Raw genomic sequence first — 9,559 nt, 5'->3', positions numbered from 1 at the left:
GGGCCATAAGGACGACTGAAAAAGGGGCGAGGGTGGTGACCGGTGGTGGTTGGCGCAAGAAAAGGTGAGAAAAAGAGAAGATAATTAAGAGAGAATTAGAGAATTTTGGTGTGAGTGTTTAGCCATGAATCAAGGGGTATTTATAGGCTAGTTCATGCAAGAATTATGGTACACTACTAGAAATAGGCCAAATTCCGACGGACCATTTCCGACGGACATGTTTTTCCGTTGGAAATCCAGTAAATTCCGACGGAATTTTATTCCGTCGAACATTTACGACGGATTTCCTACGGAATAAAAATCCGCTGGAATTTATGGGATTTCCGGCGGAATATTCCGTCGGAAATATAATGTTTCGACGGAAATAAAATCCGTCGGAAATTTCCTACGGATTATTCCGTCGAAACATTTAATTTCCGGCGGAAATAAATTCCGTTGGAAATTTCCGACGGAATATTCCGTCGGAAAATAATTAGATAAAAAAAAACTAACCCTAAAAAAAACCGGTTCCCCACCCCCTTTTATTTCTCTTTTCTCTCTCCTCTCCTCTTCTCTCCGCCTCCAGCTCTTCTCATCTCCCTCCTCTCTTTCTCTCTCCTCATTTTTCTTCTCCTTTCTCTTCTCCTCTCGCCTCTAGCCTCGTTCCTTTTCTCCTCCTCCTCCTCCTCCTCCTCCTCCTCCTCCTCCTCCTCCTCCTTTTCTCTTCTCTCTCAGCATCCGTCACTCCGCCGGACGTCGCTGCCCCCACCACGTCGCCGCCTCGCTTTGCCCTCTACACACCATTATTCCTCTCCTCTCTCAAGCCTATCACTGACCATAGCAACACCGAGCAACAAATAAATTCTCCAGCAAATTCGAGCCAAATCCAAGCATTTTCGAGCAAAAAACACGAACAAAAACCCTAGGAAGTTTGGACCCTAACCCCCCAGTAAAATCGAGCAAGTAAAGGCCAAAATCGAGCAAATCCAAGCGTTGTTCAGCCTAGATTCAGCCCAGTCGTTCGTCCAGCTTCGTTGTTGTTTTCTAATTTGTATTCTGTTTTTTTTTATTAATTTGCATAGATCTGGTGTTTTTGAATAATTTTTTTTGTTCCGATTTGTATTCGTACGTCTGCTCCAATTGGTATAGAACACAATTTTTTTGTTCCGATTTGTATTCTGATATGTATTTTGTCTCAATTTATATAGATTTGTTTTTTTTCAATATTTTTTATTATTTTTGATTTTTTGTTTCGATTTGTATTCGGAAAAATGGGTGGAGGAATGGTGGTTACGGTGGGTGATCTAGGCTGGTGGGGTGGTTGGAATGGTGGTTACGGTGGGTGGTTTGGGCTGAGTGGGGTGGGTGGGTGGAATGGTGGTTACGGTGGGTGGAATGGGATGAGTGGGGTGGGTGGATGGAATGGTGGTTACGGTGGGTGGAATGGGTTGGGTGGGGGCTGTTTTATTTTTTATTTTTTTTATTAACATTTCCAACGGAAAATTCCGTCGGAAGCAAGTATTTTCCGATGGAATATTCCTTCGGAAGAGGTATATTCCGACGGAATATTTTCTGTCGGAAAATTGCGACGGACCCTCGATTAAAGTCAAAAACAGCGCCGACAAAAACAAATCCGTCGGAAATTCCGTCAGAAACTCTCCTTCCGACGGAATTTTCGTCGAAACAGGTCCAATTTCCTACAAATGTGTTCGCGACAGACTGATTCCGACGGAATTCCGTCAGAAGGCCGTATTCCGATGTTTCCGACGGATTTTTTCCGTCGGAATCAAGCTGTTTTCTTGTAGTGGTAGGAGAATGTAGGAAGAATTATGGTAAAAAGAATTAAGGAAAATACTTGGAGAAGAGAGCTAAAGAATTATCGAAAGTTTAATGTTAAGGTGACTAAGAAATAATTAATTTATGGAAAGTATGCTGTCATGAAAAATAATATGGCAAATAGCTTTGCTTGGGAAATAATCAAGGATGAAATAAGGTAGGGAAATAAGATGATCAAATATTTAGGAGATAGGAAATAAGAATTAAGAAAAAATAATAGATTTAAGGGAGATAATTAAAAATACAAATTACAAAAATAAATCACCCCAAAATCCAACCAAGGTGGCTGAAAATTTTGAGCTTCCATAGCCCAAATTTTTAGACCCCTTATGTAGAATTTAGGAAATTATTTTGCTAGATTTGAGGGATTAAAAATGATTGTGTAATTAAAATATATTTTGTATAAAATAATTAATTAGGAAAATACCAATTATTCACTAATTAAATTGACTGAGAAAAATCAGAGTTTCTTCACTAAGAAAATCCGAAAACCTAGCTAATTAATTAGAAAATTTTTCCCTAATTAAATAAATAAGAAAATATAATTTGTTTAATTAAAATAGCCAAAATATATATATAATCCGGTTTTTAAATAAAATAAGTGGATAATAAATTTTATCCAAATTCCAAAAATAATAATTAAGTTTTAAAATACTTTTGGCGCCAAAATTCAAATAGTAAAATAAATTACTAAAATACCCTTTTTAGAAAATAATAATTTATTAATTAATTAGAAAATACGTTTAAAAATACGGGGTATTACAATAATGTCTTCACTGACAACACACACGGCACAACCTATGACAATGGTCAGCCGGTCTCTTGGTAAGGCTGAGTCTAGGACTGGGGGTGCCGTCTCTGGGTGTTTGGACCACCCTTGTTCTTCCCCGAATTCGACCGCCTTTGTGTCTGTGCAGGACACTATGGCTCGGACTAAAATGACGGCGCCTGCCCCAGAATATAGGGAAGACGGTACCCTAGAAGTTCCGGCTGACGAGGTCTATGACCATCCTCCGGGTGCACCAAGCACCTCAAGCGACTTCATTTTAGAGGAGTCAAAAACGAGGAGTCCGGCTCTGGGTCGGGCTTTGAAGAATCAAGCAGCTTACTACAGGCGGATACTGATGACAAGGAGGATGAAGCATCCTCATGGCCTAAGCAGACGGATCCGTTTGGGGTCGTGTCTGCTAGGTATAGAGCAACCATGGAGACGGGCATGTCCGCCTTTATAGCCAAGCGTCCCTTAGAGGAAAATTATGGAATTAGAGTGCCGCCTAAGGCTGGCACAATTGCTTGGGAAGACGATTAACAAAACGCCGGCAATTATTTCGGCTGCTATGAGGCGGCATTCAAGGTCGGCTTACACTTTCGCTTTCACGATGCAGTGAAGGCCATCTTGAGGGGGTATGACTTAGGCGTATGGCAACTCACCCCCAACTCGTGGGTGAACATTCTTGGTTACATTGCCGCCTGCGAGATGACTTAGGCCATCTTTAGGGGGTATGACTTAGGCGAGATGCAGAATATTAAACCCGGCTGGGAAGCCTTTGCTCATATGCATTATCTAAGCCGTGCTCCAGGCGGCAGGCGGGCGTGGTATACTCTGACCATGCATCCTAAATATCTAATGATGCTTGACAAGCCGTCAAAATGGACCAACTGGAGGGATAAGTTTTACATAGTCTCCTCTCCCAGCCGGTGCGAGAATCATGAACTTCGCCGGTATAATAAGAAGCCGGATCTTTTGGGCAAAAAGTGTGCCCTGCCGCGTGTCCCAGACGAAGGTTAGGACGAAATACTAGAGCCGGATTTCTTCGGGGTCACCACCATGCCCCTGTCAGACGGTATAGAAATAATTATACTAAAAAATTGGATACCCCACCCTAAGTGGTTTAAGGACAAGGCATTCTTGTCCGCCTGTGGTCTTAGCACCATGTTCGATAAACGTACGTAGGACAACCATCCGGCACTTTTATGCCGTGTCTATTGTTTGCATGCTTTTTTGACTTCTTGTTGTATATTTGTCTAACAGACGGTTTCTTTTGTAGAAACAGGCATAAATATGGTTTCAGCCGATAAGACGCCTGCCAGATCTGTAGCCCAGATCAAGAAGGATAACTTGGAGAAAAAGAAGGCCCAACATGCGGCAAAAAAGGTTCAGGTATGCTTCGTCTACCATTTTCATTTGTACATTTTTCTTTCTTCGTTTTTTTTTTTCTTTTTTTTTGAGATGGCAAATGCCGACTGTATATGATGTGTTCCATCATTCAGGATGAAAACAAGGGTCCTCCAAGATCCGTTACCAAAATGATCAAACGAAAGCCGAAGGACGAAGCCAAGGGCTTCTCCAAATTAAGGAAGATGTCTTCCTCCCAGGCGGTTCCTCCCTAGTCGTCTGGCAAGGACTGTTTGACCTCAGGCAGAAAAGCCTAGGCCTTAAAGGCTTTGGCGTTGGGATTGACCTAGTCGACAAAGAGCCAGGCGCCTCAAGGGTGCCAAGGAGTGGCGTGCCACTTAATGCTGCATCCGATTCTACAGCGGCTGTGGGCGATCTGAGTCTTTAGCCATTACCCCATGGTACAACTACCTCTCTTGAACCCCCATGGCCCCTTAGTCCTATGTGAGTCAAATCTAAGTCTCATCAGCAATCGGAAAATTCGTCAAGCAGCCGACAATCTATTAGAGTCGCTTATGTTGCAATCTCAAAAAACTTCCTTTTGGTGCAGATCTTTCCCCCAGATGGGTGGATCTCTTATAGTATTCCAAACAGATGATGAGGATCATCACCTGGTCTGAGAAGGAGCTGATCCCAGGGTTGCATCAGGTCAACCTTGAACGCATCACCACCCTGCTGGCTGAGGTATTTTAACAGTTCAAATCTTTAGGCTTATTTTTAATTTGAGAACCGGCTACATCATTGACTTGCCGTTTGTAATGCAAGCAATGCTTAGGGTGGATAGGCTCAAGTCTTCGTTCAACAAGAAACAGGAGAAGGTAAGAGATGCCAAAGTCCGGGCTGCTGAGGCTGTTGACTCTGCTTAATATCGAATTGCCATGAATGATATTAAGACTAAGGCAGAGTCAATAACGCAGGCGAAGACCATCAAGAAGCTGACAACCGCGCTGGAGGCGGCGAACAAGAAGACATCTGACCTGGAGCTCGAGCTTAAAAATGCTCAGTCAGACCTCAAGGCTCTCGAAGCGACTGAAAAGGAGAACACCCATCTCCGGGCAGACGTCGATAGACTCAAAAATATGTTGGCCTAGACGGCGTGTGATCACAAGGTAGCTCTGGCGGCGGAGCAGATTCGGCTGATTGAGGAGAACGAGAATGATTGCGAGGAGCGCATAAGAACCAGTCTGTGCCTCCGCCCTAGCAAAATTAAAGTTGTTGGTGTCTCAGCTGGCCTTATGCCGTTTATCTTTCCGGCCTGCGTGTCGAGTATATGCTGTAATCTTTAATAATCTTTTTATTTTATCGGTTGTGCAACCAGTTTTAACAATCAACTTCCTTTACCGGGCATGGAGTCGGTGTTTATTTTGAATGAAATTGCTGACTGTGTCGATTTTGCTTCATTTGTCAATGCTTTTAATTTTTTGCATTTTTGCTATATATGCTTGAATTTTTACCAACTTGTTGATTGCATGCGGCAACTAACAAACCGGCTGACCTTTTGCCCTTGGACGGCTGTGTGGTTTGTTTTAAAAAGTGGATTGATTAAATTGGGGTATATGCCTTGATATCCGAGGGCTTATGGTATTGCCTTGTCCATCGGATAAGGAACCGATTTCCGCCGTATGGGTCATTCATCCCAGCACATGACCGAATTTTCCTTCGGAAAATAACACGTGTAGATGTGTTTAAGACGCTTGTCTTTATATACTTGCTTTAAGCAAGCTTAGAGGATCAGACGGTCTAATGTACCGTCTGAGTGTCGTCCCATCGGGACGACTGTGCTTTTGCACCGTCTATGTTGCCCTAGAGCAATAACTGACGTTTAAAAATGTTGTAATTAACAAATTATTGGATTTTTAATCTAAAGTGGATTAACGACCGGCATCTGCCTATTAGCCTATAGGGCACGCGGTTACTTACGCCGTTTAGGTCCCACGTTAGATTTTTCAAGAGAAAACGGCTATGACTAGTCCTTATTAAGGCAGTCGGTTGGGCCGTTTGTGGTATGAGTTTGAAAAGTAATGTGCCACCTAAATGGGAAATTCTCTCTGTAAGCGAAGTCACCCGGATGGGTTTCGCCTAATGTCATACTCTATGAGAGTGGACGGTTTGTTTAGACTTACTGCCTGTACATCGCACAGGCGATGTTCCCATAGGGAGGCGCATCTAATGTTGTAATTGCTATAAAATAAAATCAAATTCAAATAAAAAGCAACTTTCATAAATAAGCTTTTCATTTACAAAAAATTTACAAGTCTTAGAAGTAGTAATTCTTTAAGTTCTCTACATTCCAAGTTCTGGCTAGCTTCCTGTCGTTTGGTGTTTCTAGGCGGTAGATGCCGCCTCTGAATTCTTCATAAATCCAATAGGGACCTTCCCAATTAGGGCTCAATTTGCCTTGCTCATTGGCCCTATCGGTTGCCTTCATTATTCGTAACACAAAGTCCCCTACTTTCAAGGGACGTTTATGTACTTTTTAGTTGTAGGCTCTTGTCATTCTCAGCCGGTAGATCTCATGACGTAAGACGGCATTGCCCCAACGTTCTCCCAATGCCAGCCGTATGGCTTCTTAGTTAGCATCTTCACATACAACATGACTCGAAGAGTCGGCTCATAAAGCTCAATAAGTAAGACGGTTTCAGCACCGTGTACCATGAGGAATGGGGTTTCTTCGGTTGCCCCTTTTGCTATTGTTGTGATGGACAAGAGAACATGAATTAACTTTTCAGCCCATAGACCGCTAGTTCTTTCAATCTTTGTTTTTATGCCGTCTGAGATTAGCTTGTTGAAGGCTTCAACCTTGTCGTTTGCTTGGGGTCGGCCGACTAATGCAAAGCAGTGAGAGATCCCTTGGTGTCCTAGCCAATTCTTAAGGGTAGACGTTTCAAATTGAGGGCCATTGTCAAAGACCATAGACATAGGAACCCCAAACCGGGTGATGACATTCTTCCAGATGAAGGAGATGACATATATAGTCTTTATGCCCTTGATAACCTCGACTTCAACCCACTTGGTGAAGTAGTCAACAACCACTAGATTATACCGCCGTCCGCCTAACGCAGGTGTATACGGACCCTAGATTTCCATGCCCCATTTGGCAAATGGCACTGGGCTATGAATTGCCGTCAAATCAGTTTCCAGACGGTGTATGAGTTTCCCAAACCTTTGGCACATGTCACACTTCTTCACCATTTCCATGGCGTCTGCTCAGTGGCGGATCCAGGATTTGATTAATAGGTGGTCCCATCATCATCCATCGACCGCATAAAGTATCAAAAAAAAGTCAAAGCTTGTATAATGAACAAAAAAAATGACATAAAAAAGTTCATTTCATAAAGTAATGCAAATTCGTATTACAACTAAAAAATTATTAATTTTATTACAATTGCTCTCGACGAGTTTTCATATTTTGATAACGATTTAAAATATCATCCATGCTAACATTGTAAAACAAATCTCTTTCTAAATAAGTAATCAAACAATCATTCAACATTTGATCTCCCATGTTATTACGCAATTTATCTTTCACTTGCATCATTCCGGAAAATACTCTTTCTACACTTGCTATTGGGGAAAAGATAGCCCATCTTCATTTTGAGGGAAATTGTGAGATGGGGAAGAATGTTGTTCACTAGCATGATGTAAAGGAGAACTTGGTTCACTTTCTTGAAAGGGTAAATCATTTTGTGGAGGAGGAGTATCATTTTGTAGAGGAGGATTTAGAGTAGGCACTTTTTTAGTAAAAAAACTTGAAATATCTCGAGTTGTTTTTCTTTTCATTCTGAAATTGAAGTTAAAGGTTGCATTAGATAAATCATACAAGAAGGGTTCTCTCAAGGTTATTAAAACTAATAATATCATCAAAACAACGCCCATTAACCTCAATTTTAGTCCACCCTTCAACCCCAAATCTCCAAATTAGCGATTCCTAACTAAATTTCAAACTAGAACAACATAATCACCATTCTCAATAGCTAATAAGAAGGTTGGACAACTATTATTATTTATCAATTAAATAGAAATAATACTATAAATCTATAATAGGGCTCAAATGGTCAAATATCCGGCCACAACTCACATAATCAATTAATCACATTCACAAATCACACCATTCAAGCTCTAATAAAATCATTCAGATAATCAAGTGACAATAACAAGTCATAACATTCAAGCTTTGATAAAGTCATACACTCATACAAATAATCAAGCTCTAATAAAATCAAGAAATTTCACCCAAAAAAAAAACAAAAAAAAAACAACAACTCATACAGTGAATCAGTGAATCAGTGAATGGCAGAATGGTCATATAGATAATTTGATGATTAAACATTTAAACTGATAATTTGATATAGAATCTAATCAATCTATAATCTTATTGTAATGTAATTATGTAAATTAAAACTAACCTAAAAAAAAAATCGAATTTCCACAAACACGCAGTGCGTAGAGACGCCTCTCGCTGTCACGCCTGAGTTCCTGACGGCTGACAGACAGAGCCTTCGCGACAGGGCTGCTGCGTGGTTTGAAACTTAGGGTTTTAATTTGGGGGAATTGGGGAAATGTTCTAAGTTTCTCACTTATGTTTTAATTTCTAAATCTAATAAAATTGAAAGTGAGGTTGTAAAGCAAAAAAAAAAAAAAAAAAGTGTGAGTAATGGGATTTGAACCCTGATATCGTGTGTGGTGGGATGGGAAAGAAACCATTGGGCTGCAAGCTAAAATTGTTGATATTCAGTTTTTTTTTTTTTTTATATAAAATAATAGGTGGTCCGCGGATCCACTATGACTACACGTGGGTCCGCCATTGTCTGCTTTCAGGGTCAGCCAAAAGTAACCTTGCCGCCTGGCCCTTTTCTGCTAGAGTTCTACCGCCTATATGTGAGGTGCAGTAGCTTAAGTGTAGGTCTTCCAGAATTTCATGCCCCCTTTATGAGATGATGCACTTCAAAAGAGGCAACATGAAGCCCTTTTTGAATAGCTCTCCATTGCGAATTTCAATGTTGGCCACACGCTTTTTCATTGCAACCATTTCTAGATATGTATTCGACAGAGTGTCATCTAGTAGGAAGGCCCAGATGCCGTCCATCCAGGTTGAACTTCGATCTAGCACGATAATGGGATCTTCTTCGATACTTTGTTTTTCCATCACTTCCCAAAAGACTGACCGAAGTGCATCACAGGAGGCGGACGATGCCAATTTTGACAGAGCATCCGCCTGATTGTTCTCTGACCGAGGCACTTGACTAAGATGAAATTCATTAAGTGTCCAAGCCTCTGTTCTGATCACCTGCAAATATTTGATCATAGCCAGATGAGTGGCCTCATAGTCACCATGGTATTGGCTAACGACCAATTGTGAATCGGAGCAGGCATTAATTTTCTTAGCCCCTGCCGCCTTACACATGCGTATACTGAATAGCAGGGCTTTATACTCAGCCTCGTTGTTTGAGGTTTGAAACTTGAACCGTAGTGCATATTCATATTTTTCCCATTCAGGAGACTGACTGACATATAGTCCCTGCACCACAGCCGTTCATAGTAGAGCTCCCGTCTACATATACTTTCCAA

At 41.3% G+C, this 9,559-nt stretch overlaps 1 protein-coding gene across 1 annotated transcript; it reads left to right on the top strand.

Annotated features, from left to right (window-relative positions):
• The first annotated feature begins 1,250 nt into the window (after positions 1-1,250).
• LOC110704280 (keratin, type I cytoskeletal 13-like) lies at positions 1,251-5,082 on the top strand. The gene is made up of 3 exons (XM_021882071.1): positions 1,251-1,388; positions 3,848-3,976; positions 4,885-5,082. Exons 1-3 carry the CDS (start codon positions 1,251-1,253, stop codon positions 5,080-5,082), a joined length of 465 nt encoding a protein of 154 aa, XP_021737763.1.
• Positions 5,083-9,559: the final 4,477 nt, after the last annotated feature.

Source organism: Chenopodium quinoa, unplaced genomic scaffold (assembly GCF_001683475.1).
Source record: "Chenopodium quinoa cultivar QQ74 unplaced genomic scaffold, ASM168347v1, whole genome shotgun sequence".
Classification (NCBI taxonomy): Eukaryota; Viridiplantae; Streptophyta; class Magnoliopsida; order Caryophyllales; family Amaranthaceae; genus Chenopodium; species Chenopodium quinoa.
Note: the sequence above shows the minus strand (reverse complement) of the source record. Positions and strands in the feature narration are given on the sequence as shown.